A 17,405-nucleotide genomic window follows, 5' to 3' on the forward strand; every position below is an offset into this window, starting at 1 on the left:
GTCACACCCGGCGATACACAGGGGTTACTCCTGGCTCTGCACTCAGGAATTACCCCTGGCAGTGCTCAGGGGACCATATGGGATGCTAGGATTCGAACCCAGGTCAGCCGCGTGCAAGGCAAATGCCCTCCCCGCTGTGCTATTGCTCCAGCCCCCCCCCCACTACTACTTTGAAACCCACCCCAACCCCTGCATTTTGACATTTTCGTACAAATGATCACATTGTCTCCCAGGAGGGGGGCCCCATTCCTCCCCCCGCAGAGCAACATCACTTCCTCACCAACACTAAGTCTGAACCGACCCTGGGGCTGCCGACCGTGGTTGGGCGGGGGGGAAGGGGCTCTCGGGGCGGGGGTCCCAGGGCTCAGGAGGAAGCCAAGCACCCTTGTTCCTCGGGGCTCCATCCCGCAGTGCGCAGGAGCTACTCCTGGCTCCGTGCTTGGAGGTGGCTCCTGGCGATGCTGACCGGAACCAGACTCCAGCAGCCAAGCCTGCACCCTGCCCCCCCCCGCCCCCGTCACTGACCCGCTCCCGGGCTCTGAGCATTCTTGGCCGTGTGTGAAAGCCACACATACTTCCTCTTTCGTACTGTGGTCTGTTCATGGAAAGACCACGGGTGTTCATTCATAGTAGAAACAAACACGGACAGGAGGAGAGAAGAAAGGAAAGTCCTTGCACGCCTGGAGACAAGAGGTGTGGGCGTCACTCTCCAGAGAGAGGGTAGGAGCAAGGCCACTGTCGGGAGGGAAAAGGAAGTGAGGCTGTGTGACTAGAGAGGCAGCTCTCACCCGCCTTCTCACCGCTGCCCCAGCCCTGCTGACCGCCGCGCTTTTGTTCAGTAACGTTGGCTTGCCCTTGCTCCTCCCCCAGGGAACTTAGGTTTATCGAGTTACTCCCACCACAGTGCTCCTGAGGCACACCCAATTCCATAAGGCTCTCCTAATCTTTTATTGCTTTTCTCTTTCCTTTATGTCCTCTGCATGGTTTAGCAATGTCCTTTTTGTCTAGACACAGGAAGACAGTTGATGCTGTGCCTTTGTAGCATGGGAGTTAATTGGCTGAATAATATTTACTCCTGGACATCCATCATATTTACCTGATTTGAGCCTCTGTTGCCCGTACTTCCTAACACCCCCAAAAGGAGGTCCTGGTGAGGGATTGGATGGACCCAGGGCAAGTCATAAGCTACCCTGGCATCGAAAAGGGACAGGATAAGTGCCATAGCACTGCACTGTCGTCCCATTATTCATCAATTTGCTTGAGTGGGCACCAGTAATGTCTCCATTGTGGGACTTATTGTTACTCTTTTTTGCATATTGAATACACCATGGGTAGCTTGCCAGGGTCTGCCGTGTGGGTGAGATACTCTCAGTAGCTTGCGGGGCTCTCCGAGAAGGACAGAGGAATCGAACCCAGGTCAGCCATGTGCAAGGCAAACGCCTTACTGGCTGTGCTATCACTCCAGTCCATAATTGCCATAAGAAGTATAATAAGTTAAGAGCACAGTCATGGGACAAACTCTATCATAACCCAAAAAGAAGTAACTGGATAAGGATCCTGCTGGGGTTAGGAAAGACTAACTTTGCCTGAGACTGTAGTCTGGCATCAATAGTGAGCTGTCTCCAGGAAGAGCCAACCTTTAAGCTTATTATATCTCTTACTGTGCTCATACAAAATGACTAGAGGGGCTGGAGCGATAGCACAGCGGGGAGGGCGTTTGCCTTGCAAGCGGCCGACCCGGGTTCGATCCCCAGCATCCCATATGGTCCCTTGAGCACTGCCAGGAGTAATGCCTGAGTGCAAAGCCAGGAGTAACCACTGTGCAGCGCCAGGTGAGACCCAAAAAGCAAAAAAAAAAAAAAAAAAGCAAAATGACTAGAAATAAATGGATTACTAGCTGAGGAACGGAGAAAGCAATATGCCCCAGACGTAATCCTGTCCTTGAGCAGATCGCCTAGTTCATCTAGAGTGCTGAACTCCCAATGAGATTTTGTCCTTGAGTTAATCTGCTAGAAAAAATTCCCCTCAAGGAAGGGCTTCATATCTACTTATTGTTATGATAATGTTCAACCACACCTATGGGTACCCCCACCTTTCACAATCTCTGTATAACTAGTGCTGTGAGACTTGAATAAAGAGTCACTGATTGCCAACCAGGCTATGGCCCTGTTCCTTCATTCCTTTATTCATTCGTCACTGTCGGCTGGTGGGGGAACCGTTTTCGGTCACTGAATGCAGCCATGCTTGAACTCAAAACTCTGACCCCTAAGTCTGACCGGCTTCTGTCCTTTGCACCCAAGTTCACTCTGAGTACCAGAGGAAGTGCTCTAGGAGCACTGTCGTCATCATGATTATGCAGATGGAGAAACTGAGACACATAGCATTGACTCAGTCAGACGCCATACAGGGCCGGGAAGATGGGCAGCCTTACCAGTGTGACTGACCCGGATTCAATCCCCAGCACCCCATATGGTCACCTGAGCACCACCACCAGAGTCAGTAGTAAGCCCCGAGCTCTGCTGGGTGGGCCCCCAAAACAACGACCAAGAAATGAGAAAGCAAAAGTGGCCAAAGAGACAGTCGTGCGGTTAGGGCCTTGCCTGGGGCCAGCCTGGGCTTCCATCTCTGGCGTCCCATATGGTCCCTTGAGCCTGCCAAGAGTGATCCCTGAGCACAGAGCCAGGAGTAAGTCCTGAGCATGCCCAGTGTGGCCCAAAAACAAAAACAAAACAAAACAAAACAAAAAAACAATTGAGGAAATCTACTCAAAGTGAGTGCTGGACAGGACCTGCCCACTCCTCGCTGGCATATTCTTCCCCCCTAAGAACACATGACCAACTCCTGGTGGTGCCAGATCTTTTTTTTTAATATAGGAATACTGCTATATTAAAGGTCTTGTTGAAGGCCTCCGGAACCCAGCCACAGCCATGCTCAAGGCCACTCTCCACACGTCCGGACGAGCCTCACGCATGAAGGGACCAGCAGAGGAACCCAGGTGTGCGGGACCCGGGGCTGAGATCTCCAAGCCTGCTCGGATTGGGACTGAGCCTTCTCCATCCAGACCCCCCATTTTCCAGTAGCCTGGCAGCCACACTCACAAACTGCCCCCGGTGCCGTGTAATCCCACCAACGGCCAACATCCAGAGACTGTAAGACCAAGCTCCCGGAAGACATCTAATAGCCTTGTTCTCCTTCTTGGAGAACCTGAAAAGCTACCAAGAGTCTATTACCCACACGGGAGAGCCTTGCAAGCTCCCTGTGGCGTATTCATATCCCAAATACTGTAATAGGTCTATACATACCTCTTGGAGAGCCCGGCAAGCTACCGAGAGTATTCCGCCCACACGGCAGAGCCTGGCAAGCTACCCGTGACGTATTCGATATGCCAAAAACAATAACTATAGGTCTCATTCCCTAGTCCCTGAAAGAGCCTCTAATCGTTGGGAAAGATGAGTAAGGAAAGGCTGCTAAAATCTCGGGGCTGAGTGTAATCAAGATGTTACTGGTGCCCGCTCGAGTAAATCGACCAACAACAGGATGACAGTGACAGGATACTGCTATTTATTCAGCCATTGATTAAGCTGATTGAATTGTGGTGCCAGATCTTAAATGTCACCTTCTTGCCACATTCTTTTCATCCTTTGAATTGTTTTTTTTTGGGGGGGGTCACACTCAGCGGTTCTCAGGGTCACTCCTGAATCTGCACTTAGGAATCACCCCTGGCCTGCTCAGGGGATGGAATCCAGGTCTGCCGTGCGCAAGGCAAATGCCCTCCCCGCTGTACTATCGCTCCAATCCTACCCTTTGAATTTCGAACCATCCAAAATGAATAACTTATTTTGTGGATGAAGGGGGCCTCCCAGGAGTGCCCGGGGGGTGGGGGCCACTGTCCAGTGTTGCCTGGGGTCAATGGGTTGCCAGGGATTGAAGGCACTGAGCACGCAAGTAGCTCTCTCCCGGCCCCATGAATGAGGTTCTCCTTTTCCAGTGCTCAAGGCTTACTCCTGGCTCTGCTCTCAGGGGTCACTGCTGGCAGGTCTCGGGGAAGCATACAGGAAGCCGGGGATCAAACCCCAGTCAACTCTGTGCAAGGCAAGGGCCCTCCCCCCTGTACTATCTCTCTGGCCCCCATTTTTGGGATTTTCCAAGCAGTGCTCAGGGGACCCAGGAGCCATCAGGCTCCGCCCCCTCACCGTGAGCCAGGAGCAACGGTCACCATCACCTCCAGGCCAGGGCACTCTGGGGTCCAGCGTAGGGCATGGACCAGACCCGTGAATAACCAAGCATACTTGGCAATACTTGCAACAAGGGCACAGCAGTGCTGGGGACCACCAGGGCCATCCCAGTGATGGTTGGGGAGCAGGCGGGGCCGGGAATGGAACCTGGGGCCACTCACGCTAGGCCTGTGCTCCAGGCCTTCCGTTCTTTGTGTCACCTGTCCAAGCCCCCACAAACATTTGTATTTTTTTTTGAGGGGGGCGCCCACACCTGCTGGCGCTCAGGGATTAGCCCCTGACTCTGTCCTCAAAAATCATCCTGGGGGGGGGGCTGGAGCGATAGCACAGCAGGGAGGGTGTTTGCCTTGCATGCGGCCGACCCGGGTTCAATTCCCAGCATCTCACATGGTCCCCCGAACACCGCCAGGAGTAGTTCCTGAGTGCAGAGCCAGGAGTAACCCCTGTGCAACACTGGGTGTGACCCAGAGAGAGAAAAAAAAAAAGTATATATATATATATATATATGTTAAATTTCTTCTTAAGAAATAAAAAAAATTTAAAAATTTTTTAAATCATCCTGGTGGGCTCAGGGGACCATATGTGGTGCCAGGTCTCCAATATGGGTCACTTCAATATGGGTCAGTCGTATGTGAGGCAAGCGCCCTAGCCGCTGACCATTGCTCTAGCCCAAATAACATTTTTATTTTATTTTATTTTTTGCTGAGTGCAGAGCCAGGTGTAACCCCTGAGCATCACTGGGTGTGACCCCCCCCCCCCCGCCAAAAAAAAGACTCTTGGCTCTACATTCAGGGGTGACTCCTGGTGGTGACTGGGGCCCAGTGCATCGCCAGGAATAAGTCCAGGCTTGGTCACGTGCAAGGCAAGTGCCTTGTGTGGGGCTGGAGCCATAAGGCAGTGGGGAGGGCGTATCCTCGCACACGGCCGACCCAGGTTCAATCCCCAGCATCCAATAGGGTCCCCTGAGCACCGCCAGGAGTGACTCCTGAGTGCAGAGCCAGGAATAACCCCTGAGCACTGCTGGCTGCGCACCCCCAAAAACAAACAAAAAAGTGCCTCGTCTGCCAAGCAATTGTGTTGCCACCCTCAGCCCCTGTTCCCTGGGGTGTGCGAATCGCCTGGCTGCCTTCCTGCCAGGCCACGTGAGCCCATTAGACAGGTGAGGCCAGTGAAGTCCGGGCAAGAGAACTTGCCAGTGACAAGCCAGGGTGCAAAAATTCCCACTTAAGAGCCGCAGAGATGTCACCAGGAGCGGGAGCAGAGGCTGGAGCGTTCCCTGGTCCCCCAAGCCGCAGCCGAGCCTGAGCTGCACCAGGCTGAGTGTCGTGGCTCTCTGAGCACTGCTGCGGAGACTCCAGAAAATACTTTTACAAAGCTCAGTCTCGTCCCCGCCCGATTCTGCAGCACCAGTGAACTGGCCAACGGTTTGTGTTGGTTAAACTCGGATTCTTTCCTGACACTGATCCAGTGTGAGGGGACACACCTACCCGCCCCCCACTCTTCTCGGACCCCGAGAGAGGGGCCTGCTTGGTTATTCACGGGTCTGGTCCATGCCCTGCGCTGGACCCCAGAGTGCCCTGGCCTGGAGGTGACGGTGACCGTTGCTCCTGGCTCGCGGTGAGGGGGCGGAGCCTGGTGCAGGCGGCAGCCTGTGGAATCTCACCCAACTCTGGCACCCGCTCCAGCTGGCTCCCCCCGGGGCGAGAAGCTGCGTGTCGCCCTCGTCAGCCCAGTGAATGAGGCACCTGGCTGACCTCCTGGGGTCCCTACAGCCGAACTCTGGGCCTCTGGGGCCAGCCTCCCGGCCTCCACTCCCGGGGCGGGGCAGGAGAGGGGGCCCAGCCCCGGCCGCCTCTGCCCCAGCCAGGCGGGTGCGCCAGGGAGCGGCTCTGCAGCGTCCCCGCAGGCCCCTTCGGCCTGAGCCCTCCCCTGTGAAGGGACATCACAAGACCCCCGTCCTTGGAGGGTTGCACAAGCTGAAGCCCAGAGTCCAAGCTTCCGCCCCCAGTTCAGAAATGTTTAACGGGAGCAGCGGACACAGCTCGAGGGGTCGAACACGCCTCGCTGGCCTGGAGGCTTGGGTCCCCAGCACCCCGAGGTCCCCAGCACAGCCAGGCTGGCTGCACAGCAGGGTGTGGCCCCTGTAGAAAGGGAAACAGTGTTCTAACGGCCTAAGGCCCTAACTGCCCTTCCAGATGGCCCCAGGCCTCCCCAGACGGAGATGCTGGCTCAGGGCCAGCAGGGAGGATGCGCCCTGCCTTGTCATTAGACCGAAACGGGGCCCCGGGACACGGGCACAGGAAAGTCCACACATCCCCGTCAGACGAGGCCAGCTGGTCACTGAAAGGGGAGCTGGCACCAGGAGGCCCCTCGGGGGCAGGGGCACCTCACATGCCTGCTGTTCGCCCCTAGAAAACCTCCCCTGGAGCCCCCCACCCACCCACCGGGAGGGGGTAGATGCACTGAGCCCCGGGGGGGCCCTAGAGCACCCCAGGCCTTTACAACAAGGGCCTGAAAAGCGCGTGCGGGGTTTTTGTCACTCCTGCTGGCCTGAGCACCCCGGGACCCTGCGCCCCAGTGCACCCTCCTACCTGGAAGGAGGCGCTCCTCGGCCAGCAAGGACTCCTTGGGGGGCCTGGCCCCTCGGTGGCTGCACCCTGCCACTTCTCGGCCACTGGCCACGAGGAGCCCAGGGACCTGGCCCCTCTCATCCCTCGCTCCCTGTTCTGCCACCGGGCAGGCGAGGCGAGGGGCCGGCGTGGGCAGCTCTGCCCGTGACCCAGCAGAGAGGGGGGCAGGGGGTTCCCAAGACCTCACCCCCCACCTCAGCACACAGGGACGAGGTACCTGATAGGTCATCCTAGGATGTGCCGGGAACCGCAGTCCCAGAGGGCCGGTGCGTCACCTCAGAGTTAAATAACAACCGGGCAAGGGTCGAAGGTGAGCAGGGCAGGCCGGGGTGCTGGGGGCGGGGTACGGGGGAGACTTCCAGATCTAGGGGTTGGCTTCCTGGGGAGTGGGGCTGGCCGGGCTGGGACCCGAGGAGGGCGGGGCACGGAGTGCCCTTCATCTGGGCAGGACAAGGCTTCCGGGGTGGGGGTGGGGGTGCAAGCCTGGGTTTCTCCAGACAGTCCATGAGGCCAGGCCCCCGGGGGAGCCCCCCCAGCCAATGAAGACTCTGGCTCTCCATCGCCCCCTAACGGGCCTTGGTGGCCTTGCTCCACGTGGGAGACTCCTGCCCAGCCCGCCCCTAGGCACCTCCAGGCCAGCCCCCGGAGATGGGTCAAGGAGCCCTGCTCTGGGCTTTGCACTGCCCCCCACCCCGCCACTTTGGGGTGCGAGGCTGCTTTGGTCCAGAGCAGGGCTCCCCGGCAGCCTCGACCTCTGGGGTGGCCAGGAAGGTTCTAGAAACCAGCAGCCCAGGGTGTGGGCGCCGCGTGGGCTATTATTTTGGGGGTTTGGGTCATGCCCGGCAGCGCTCAGGGATCCTTCTTGGCTGGGTCTGGGGGGCCATAGGAGGCGCCGGGTGGGCCATGTGCAAGCGCCTTACCTACTTACCGCACCGTCACTGGACCCCCAAAAGCTCACAACTGCAAGTTTTGTCACCAGGTGGAGGCGCTGAAGCCTCCCTAATGGAGCCAATGGCATCCCAGGAACTTTGAGTTCCAGCTCATGAAAGCAGACCCTCGGGTGTCATTCCACTCACCACCAGGACAGGCTCTGCCTCCCCCCGTGGAATTCTGGGAATGTGAACTGGGATCTGGACAAGGCCTTGCCTTGCAGCCTGCTCTGAATCCCTGGTTTGAGTCCACAGCGACGCATGTGGGCTTGCAAGCACCACCAGGCGTGGCCCCCAAACCACACACACACTCTCTCTCTGGAAGAAAACCTCCAAAATTGTTCTTTGGGGGCCATTTCATCATGGGGCCCAGCTCTAACCGTGCTGCCTGACCGCACCAGAATTCGGGCCTCACAGGGGACGTGCCCCGAGGCAGGAGAAGCGAGACCCCAACTAGTGGGAGTGGGGCTGGTTCCCGCCCCCCGGTCAGGCCAACACTCCCGGTAAAGGGACAGAAGCAGAGGCGAGGAATGAGGCTGAGGGGCCCGGAGTGGCCACTGGCCCCACTAGCTGGCCTGCCAGCCCTCCCCCGGGTACACTGCTGCTCTCCCAGCCTGGGTCCCCTCTCTCCTGCAAACCCGGGTTCCAGCCAAAGCTCACTCTCACGCAGAGCCTCACCCCCGGGGCCGTCTCTCCACCCCGCCACGGCCGCCAGGATCCTCCTTCCTGGGTTAGAGCAACAGGACAGTGGGCAGGCCCGTGCATGTGGCTGACCTGGGTCTGATCCCTGGCATCACCGCTTCTAGTTCCCCAGGCTTCCTGTAAGCCCTGAGCACTGCTGGTGTGGCCCCAACCCAAGGCTTCCTTGTTCAAGTCTCACTGGGGGACATAGTACAGTGGGTAGGGCGCTTATCTTACACATGGCTGACCCAGATTCGGTCCCTGGCACCCCATGTTTTCTGGGGCCACCAGGATTGAATCTTGAGTGCAGCACCAGGAGTAACTCCTGAGCACTGCTGGATATACCTCGCCACTGAGGAGGAAAAATAATTTAAGGGGGCTGGAGTGATAGCATAATGGATAGGATGATTTGCATGCGGCCAACCCAGGTTCGATTCCCAGCATCCAATATGGTCCCCCGAGCACCGCCAGGAGTAACTCCTAAGTGCATGAGCCAGGAGTGACCCCTGTGCATCGCCGGGTGTGACCAAAAAAGAAAAAAAAAAATCTCCTTAAGGGGCCATAGAGTAGAGCGGTAAGGCATCTGCTTAGCAGCCAATTAGGGTCTGGTCCCCAGCACCGCCGGGTCTAAGCCCTGAGCATCCTGGTCAGCGTGTCCCAAACACAAACAGAAGAGCTACCTGGGGGCAGGAGCCTGGGCTCCAGCCCAAATCACCACCAGCTGTGGCCCCAAAACAAGAAACAGAATTGGGGGTGAGCAACCGTTCTGGGAGGACACGCACGCCCTACATATGGCCCACCCGGGCTCAATCCTGGCCACCACCCGGTCCCAGGCACTGCCAAACACTCCCACGGGACCGGCGGGCCCCCCACGGGAATACCTAGGAGGGATGCGGGGGTGTGCAGGCAGGTAGCGAGGGGCGGGTTTGTGGACACAGCAGGACGCGCGTACTGAAAAAGACAACTTTAATCGCAACCGACCGAACTGCGTTCAGGGTAGTCTCCGAACAACCCAACACAAAACCCGCGGTAAAATCCTACTGGAGAAACCAAGCACCGACCGGCCCCAGTACCCGTGGGGAGGTCGGACCAAGGGCAGCCCTTCCCGGCTGGCCCCCACTTCTACTTCTCAACCGAGAGGGACCCATTCCCTCCTGCCACGATGCTAAGAACCCTTAGCAAGTCCCTGGGGATGAGGGCGGCTCTCCGCGCACCCCCTGCCAGCCTCGGGGCTGGAGACCCCCCGGCCCCCCCCCAGACAGCGCCCCCAAAGCCCAACAAAAAGCGAGGGGGGCCTGGCACCCCTCCTAGACTTCTTCAACGTCCTCCAGCCTGCTCGGCCGGGGCTGCCAGAGCGCGGGGCAGGGATTAAATAACGTGTGCGGGGAGGGGGGATGCAGACACCCCCGGCCCCCGCGGGCAGTCCCGGCGGCGCGCGGCGCTCAGAAGACGCGCTCGAACTCCGTCTGGTTGGTGGTGGCGGGGTTGCGGCTCTGGTTGGTGGCCTGCTGCGTGATCTGGCTGCCCTTCCGGCGCGGCGGGGCCAGGTACTCGAACATGGACGTCAGGTGGGTGGACAGCATGCCCTTGAGGTCCGAGGGCATGGGGTCGGACCAGAAGAAGTCATGGTTCAGGGCGTCGTCGCTGTCGATGCGCTGGGCAGGGTCCAGCACCAGCAGCTTGTCGATGAGGTCCAGCGCGTAGGGGTCGCGCACGTAGGCCTTCAGCCTGTCCTTCACCTTCCGCTTCTGGCCCTTGACCAGCTCCAGCTTCTCAAACAGCTCGTACTTGTCCACGTTTGGCCACACCTAGGGGCAGTCGGGAGGCGAGCAGAGGACGGGGTTACTGGGGGGATGGGCGTGGGGGCTGGGGTCGGGCTGGCCTGCGGCGCGGGTGCTGTCGGGGGCGGGACATCCTGGATATCCGCTCCCGACCACCGGGCCCTGGAGAGTGAACTTGACCCTCCAAGGCAAGAGCCGCCAGAGCAGCGAGCGGGCCACCAGCCAGGGGCCACGTCTGACACAGGAAGGCGTGCGGCCGAGCTTCGACGGCCTCGCCCAAGGCCGCGCAGGCTGGCCGTGGACCCCGGGGGGCCCTGCAGAGCAGGCCCCGCCCCTCTGCCAGCCACGCTCCGGAGGGCGTGCTCCTCCTCCGCTGCCCGCTCCTCCCCTGGGAGCTCAGTGACGCTCTGGCCTGGGGGGCCGGGGGCCACGCACCTCCGGGGTGATGGAGCCACAGAGCTGGCTGATGAGTGCGAGCTGGTGCTGCTCCGTGTTGCCCTGCATGATAGGGCTGCGGGTCCACATCTCCGCCATGATGCACCCAGCACCCCACAGGTCAATGGGGGGGCCGTAGTCCCGCTCCCCTGGGAAGAAGAGCGCCCCAGGGGGGCCCTTTGAGCCCGAGGGCCTCCTGAGACGCGTGGCCCCAGGGCTGGCGGCTCAAGAAGCCCTGACAGCGGGGGGGCGAGGCTGGGTGCGTGCCCAGCCCCGGCCCCCCTCTGCCGGCGCGGGCGTCCTCACCGAGCAGCAGCTCCGGGGGCCGGTACCAGAGCGTCACCACGCGGTTGGTGTAGCGGTTGGGCTGGCTGTTCTTGGCCAGGCTGAAGGCCCGGGCCAGCCCAAAGTCCGCCAGCTTCAGGACCCCGTCTCGGGTGATGAGCACGTTGGCGGCCTTCATGTCCCTGTGCAGGATCTGCGGGGAGGGCGGGGGTGAGGGTCCCGTCCGCGCCCCTGCACCCCTCCACGCCCAGCCCCACCCCTCCATGCCCCTCCACGCCCCGCCCCGCCCACCTTGTTGCGGTGGATGTAGTAGAGGCCGTTGAGTAGCATCTGCATGACCCTCTTGATCTCGGCCAGCGTGAACTTGACCAGCACGTTGCTCAGCAGCCCCGCCAGGTCGTGCTCGCAGAAATCGAACACCAGGTAGATGCTCCCCTTGCAGCGGTTATACGGGGAAGCTGAGGGAGAGGGGAAAGTGAGAAACCCCCCCGCGGGACCGGCTTTCCCCGCAGCCAGACCACCCCCGCCTGTGCCAGGACACCCGGCGTCTGCCTGTGCATCCTCTCGCGGGGAGCAAAGGTTTCAGTGCCTCCGGCGGGGCCCCGGGGACGGGCCAGCTACGATGAAAGGACCAGAGAAAGCAGTCACGGCAGGGACAGCTCAAACGCGTCCGGGTCTTAGGGATGCCAAGTCTGAGGTTCCGAGCCTCATCCTCCACCGGAAGAGGGGGCAAGACTGACCTTTGGTCCGACAGATCTCAATCAAGTTGACCACGTTCTCGTGCTTTAGGAGCTGAAGGATCTTGATCTCCCGCAAGGCTGTAATGGGGAACTAGGCGGAAAGACAAAAGGGAAGGCCAAAAAGTGAGCCGGAGCACCAGACCAAGGAGCTGCCCACGGTGTCCTCCGGGGGTATGGGGGGGGGATCCGGGCAGCCTGAGAGGCTGACTCTGGGGGTGGGCGGGTCCTGAACAGTGCTCTGTGGGCATTAGGTCTCTCTCACTGAATAACCCCACCCCCCAGAGTTTTTTCTCCCTTGGTGCTCTAGCTTAAAGTCACTCCCAGTGAAATCAGCTCCCATGCCGGAGTCAGGGGGGAGGACTCGGTGTAACACGTGAGCTCCCCCTCCTGCTCCCCAGGGGCTGTTTCCCTAATAATGGAAAGGAGCCGGGAACATCTGAAGGCATCACGTAATTTAAAAGTCAAATCCCTTGAACGTGAAAGTCTCTCTTCCCCCCCCCCCCAAAAAAAAAACTATACACACGTGGACTCTCAGCTCGAAGCTCCAAAGTTGGGGATGGAAACACGCACCGCCCCCCACCCCCGCGGGAGGAGGCAAGAGTCCAGGGGATGGGCCGGCCTGCCCACCCGCCAGCTACTCACCCCCTCTTTCTCGTTCTCCATCAGCACTTTCTTCAGAGCCACCTTCTGGCCGGTCTTGCGATGCTTGGCCTTAAACACCTCCCTGGGGGCCGAGGGGGGGACCACGGGGGGCTCAGCGGGGCCGTTTCCGCAGGGCCCGCCCCTCCCCCACCGGGAGCCGGCAGGGAAGGAGGAACCCGGGGCGGGGCGGAGCAGGGCCTCGGGGTGCGTCCAGCCCGGGTCCCGGAGGTGCCGTCCCCATCCTCGGCTTCCGGCCCTCGGCCCCTCTCCCCGCCCCGGCGTCCCCGCAGAAAGCCCGCTCCCCTCGGCAGCCCCTCCCCGCCGCCCCTCCCGAGCCTCTGGCTCCACCCCGCCAGACGACTCCGTCAGGCCCGGGCGGGCGGCGGCGTGGCCGAGCGAGACCCGGGGCCCGCCCGGGCCTGAGGGGGCGCCCGGCCGCCGCGCCCCGCCCCCCGGGGGCCCTCCCGCCGGCCCGGGGGGTTGCAAGGCCCAGAGCGCCCGGTCCCTCGGGGCCCGGCCTTACCCGAAGGTGCCCTGGCCGATCTTCGCCAGCTTCTCGTACTTGGTCACCTCATCACAAAAGGGGCACTCCACCGAGTCATACTGCTTGGCCATGGCCGCCTCCAGCGCGCCGCCGCCGCCCCCCGCCGCCGCCGCCGCCGCCGCGCCCGCTCCGGGTCCCGCCGCCGCGCTCCAGGGCCCTCCGCGGCCGCGCCACTTCCGCCTCCACGGCCACTTCCGGCCTCGCGGCGCCGACCCCGCCTCTTCCGCCCGCCGCCCGCCGCCGGGCCCCCTGGGACTTGTAGTTCCCGGGAGGCCAGGAGGAGCCGGAGCTGCAGAGGCGCCTCCGCCGCCGCCGCCGCCGCTGCCCCCGCCGCCGCCGCCGCCCAGGCCGGCGGAGGCCCCGGTCGGGGGCGCGGGGAGCCGGGGCGCCGGGGCTGGGGCTCGGGCCGGTGCGTCCCGCTGCATCAGCCTGGGCCGCCGCTGCCGCCGAAGCCGCTGCCGCTCTGGCGCCCGATCCGGGGCCAGCCGCAGTGCCCTGCTCCTCCTCCTCCTCCGACGGCGCCGCCTCCGCCGGGCTGCGCGGGGCGGCGGGCGGGGGGGCGGCCCCCGAGCCGCGGCCTGGGGGCTCCCTGGCGCGGCCCGGGGCCGGGGCGGCCGGCCGAGGGGGCGAGACGGGAAGAACCGACGCGGAGGCGGCCCGCGAGCCCGGGAGGGGGCGCGTTATAAAGAGGGAGGCGCCCCGGCCTCGCCCTCCCCTCCCCCTCCGCCCGCCCCCGCCCTGCTCCCTCCCACCCTCCGCGGCCGCACCTGCCGCCGTCGCCGCCCGCCCGCTGTCCGCCGGCCGCCCTCGGCGCGTCACCGCCCGCAGCCCCTCCTCCGCCCTCGGAGGTGGGGCCCCGCGCCCCACACCTGGCTGCGGGCCGCGGGCCTCAGTTTACCCCCGCGTGCCCGCCGCCTCGGGCGGCCCCTGCCTCCCCGGCTCGCGGTGCCTCCCCGCCCCGGCGAAGGCGGGAGACGCCGAGGGAGCGGCCTCGGGCCCTGGGAGGAGAGAACGGCCCCCGCCGCCGCCGCCTCCCCGGGCCCCCGCCACCCGCCGTTGACATGGCAACCGACGGCCGCCAGGGGGCGCGGCGCCACTGGCGGCGGCGGCGGCGGGCGCGCAGAGGCCCGGCCTGCAGCCTCGGCCCCCCGTTCCCGGGAGGCGCGCGGGAGGCAGACCCCCGGCCTCGCCCTGGGCCCCGCCGGCCGGCCCGCGCCGCGCGGCCGGGCCCGCGCCCGTTTTCGGAAGCAGCTAACGTTTACTCGGCGCCCCCCCTCCCGTGCGCTCGGAAGCGCGGGGGGCGCCTGCTGAACCCTAGCCCGGGGCTGGGTGGGCAACCCATTTTACAGAAGACCTTAAGGCTCAGAGAGGTGAGGTCATTTGCCCCAAGGTCACCGGAGGTCAGAGCCGGGACGGGGCTCCGAGGGGGTTGCTGGCTGGCGAGTCCTACCTGGCGCGGAGGGGTCCTGCACCCAGCCCTCAGGGACCCTCCTCCTCCTCCTCCTCCTCCCAGCCCCTGCCCGGCGCCTTCCTGAGCCCTGCCTGGCCGCAGCCTTCCTCCAGCAACCCGATCCGGGCCCTGCGCCCGCTCGGCTGGGCCTGCCCGTGCTCTGCAGGCCTCTCCAGACGGGGCCCGGGGCCTGGGCCTCCGCAGCCAGCACCCCTGCATGCCAGAGCCCGCTGACCTCACCTGGGCAGCGCCCACTCCCCACTCGCCCCCACGGCCGGGCAGAGCGCCCGTGTTCTGGGGGAGGGAGGACACTGCCGGGGAGACTCTGCCGGTCAGGCCAGAGCAGGCGGTGTGGACCAGGCCGGTCCTCAGTGGGGAGTGACCTGGTCCCTGGGCTTGGTGTCCGGATGCTCCAATGACAGCAGGGACACCATTGGCTGCACTGGGGGTGGAGAGGCCAGGAGGGAGAGAATAATAATAGTCCTGGTAATTACAGCGTATTGAGGGACAATAGGCGACCCATGCCCCACACTCCCAGCTCTCCAGCATGAAGGGAGGGTCGGGTCCAAGGGGACTAGCACTCAGGTGACGTCACCGGACAGTGGCCACTCCGGCCACTGAGCCAGATCAGTGTGGCACAAGCCCAGGCCCTGCCCAAGGCTGAGCCTGCTGGCCCGGGTGCCTGATGGCAGTAGGGGGAGGGGCTCTACACCGGGGTGGCCGTCGGGGCCTGGGTGTCTCCGCCATCAGACTCTCAGGCCCCGCCTGTTTCCCACGAGCCAGCCCGAAGTCACATCCTGTGAGCAGAGGTTCCGGTGCTGCTGTCCCCCACACCCTGTCCTCCCAGCTCTGACCCCTGGCACCCTGCTCCCCTGGGGAGGGAGGTGACTGGGAAGGCGGAAGCAGGAGGGATGGTGCTCCCCGGAAGCCACTCCTCGACAGTTCTGGTTCCTTGATTATTGCTTGGGACCATACTTGGCACAGGTGTCGGCTGACTGAGCAGGCCCCCGTCCTGCTGCCATTTCACAGATGGGAAACTGAGGCACCGAGTAGGTAGGAAAGGGAGGCATGGCCAGCCATTTGCCACTGCCCAGGGCTCTGTCTCCCCTGGAGCTGGTACCGGCTACGGGCACAGAGGGACAGACGGGACCCTGGGTGCTCTCTGGGCTGCACTCTGGCCAGGTGTAAAGGGGTCACTGGATTGGGGGTGCGGGTGCCCACACCAGCTGGGGTATGACTCTGGCTGGCTTGTCTGCCGTACCTGGAGAACTCTCCAGAACCCTCACTCAGGAGGCAGCTCTTGGCAGATCCAAGTCCCCCCCAAAGGAACCAGGCTCAGAGTGGTCAGGGCCACGCAGAGGTGGGGTTCAAAGCCAGGACCCCGTGACCTCTGACATGAAGACTCCCCCGGGTCATGTTGCACCTCCCCACACTGCCCCCCAATACCAGGCTGCTGCTCAGGCCAGGACGCGCATCTCCTGGGGCCCCAGGAGGCAGGACCCCTCGGGTGTGGGGGTCCCTCCTATCTCAGGGACCCTGGAGAATCTAACCCCAATGAAACGAATGCGGAGTGAGCGTTGTGTTGTTCCTTTGGATCTTGCGTTTGTGCCTTTTGACTCTTGGGGGGGGGTTGGGGGAGGGGCGGAGCCAGGCTGGGCCGCCAGGTGAGGAGGTGGCCGGGCTGGCCAGGTGGGGTCTGAGCAGGGCCGCGTGAATCCAGCGAGTCTCCCGTAGCAGCCGAGCCCCAGGCCCGGGTCAGGCGGAAGAGGCAGTCGCGGGCCCAGGGGGAAGCCCGCAGGGGCGGCGGATGGAGCCGTGCCGGGGAGAGCGGCCTGCGGTGGCACAGCCCTGGGCGTGCAGGGCTGCGGGCACGGGCCGGACTCCAGCGCGGGCGGAGGCAGCTGGGGGACAGCCACTCACCAGCAGGTCCCCAGCCGCACTGCCAACGGCCACTCTCGAAGCCGCACAAAGGGGCTCTGAGCTCGGCGGAGCGACCACACTGACCCCATTCATCCTCCCGGGGAGCCCCCCGGGGCCCTGGCGCCCCAGCCAGAGGCGGCCACACCCGCCGGCACTGCCGCCCGGCCCCTCTGGGACCTCTCCACCGCCACTCAGATCCCCTCGCTGCTGACCTGCTCCTGCATGGAAGTGCCCCTTCCTCCGCGAAGACCACCTGGGTCTGCAGAGGTCACAGCCCCTGGCCCCAGGTCACACCCCCTCCTTTCATCCCTTCAGCTCCCCTGGGGGCGCGGCCGCCAGGAGCCTGTTTCACAGATGGGGGACCGGGGAATTGAGAGTCTTGTCCCAGGAAGCCGCTCTCGGTCAGTCGGGTGCAGGAAGGGTGGGTCAGCTCCTCGGCCAGGAGCGCCTATCAACTGGGGGTTCCTCTGGGGCACAGGCCCGAGGACCCCCCCCCCCCGCTCTGCTTTCCACTAGGAAGACCCCCCGCCCCAGCTCCGCCAGGTCCCTTCTCTGACGACATCATGAAGATGATCGGGTACGAGCCTGGGAGCTGGGAGTCAGCAGTCTGCCTGCCCTCTGTTTCTCACCTGCGAAATGGGCTCGTTGATCTGTTGAGACTTTGCACAAGGACGGGCCTTGGGGGGGCTTCCAGCCTCAGGTTCTGGCTCAAGTCAGTGCTTGGGAGAAGGAGCTGAAATGTTCCCTCCTCCCTGCCCCCTATCCAGGGCCCAAAACCCCATCCTCTCTTTTGCACTTTGAACTCAGCCTTCGCCAGGCCTGTTGTTCTCATGGTCTGTGCTCCCCGCATCCCGAGTCAAGAGGTTCAGCTGGGGCCAGGGACATTTCCCAGCGGGTCAAGCATGCGCTTCGCATGCTGGAGGTCTGCGTTTAATCTTTGGCAGGGGCCGCAGAGAGAGTGCAGCAGGGAGGGCATTTTTCTCGCACGCAACCAGCCCGGGTTTGACCCCTGACGTCCCATATGGTCCCCCCAACACCAGCAGGAATAATTTCTGAGTGCAGGTCCAGGAGCATCACGGGGTGTGAACCCGAGACAAACCAACAAGAATACGCAACCCCCGGGGCTGGAGAGA

The 17,405-nt window shown here is 62.9% G+C and overlaps 1 protein-coding gene across 1 annotated transcript; it reads right to left on the reverse strand.

Moving 5' to 3' along the window:
* Positions 1 to 9,424: 9,424 nt before the first annotated feature.
* Positions 9,425 to 13,426, reverse strand: CDK9 (cyclin dependent kinase 9). Its single transcript, XM_004613490.2, has 7 exons — positions 12,882 to 13,426; positions 12,359 to 12,440; positions 11,717 to 11,807; positions 11,268 to 11,434; positions 10,998 to 11,169; positions 10,692 to 10,840; positions 9,425 to 10,283 (listed from the first exon to the last, which is right to left on the reverse strand). Exons 1-7 carry the CDS (start codon positions 13,325 to 13,327, stop codon positions 9,918 to 9,920), a joined length of 1,473 nt encoding a protein of 490 aa, XP_004613547.2. The 5' UTR covers positions 13,328 to 13,426; the 3' UTR covers positions 9,425 to 9,917.
* Between the last annotated feature and the right edge of the window lie 3,979 nt (positions 13,427 to 17,405).

This window comes from Sorex araneus, chromosome 1, assembly GCF_027595985.1.
Source record: "Sorex araneus isolate mSorAra2 chromosome 1, mSorAra2.pri, whole genome shotgun sequence".
Lineage (NCBI taxonomy): Eukaryota > Metazoa > Chordata > Mammalia > Eulipotyphla > Soricidae > Sorex > Sorex araneus.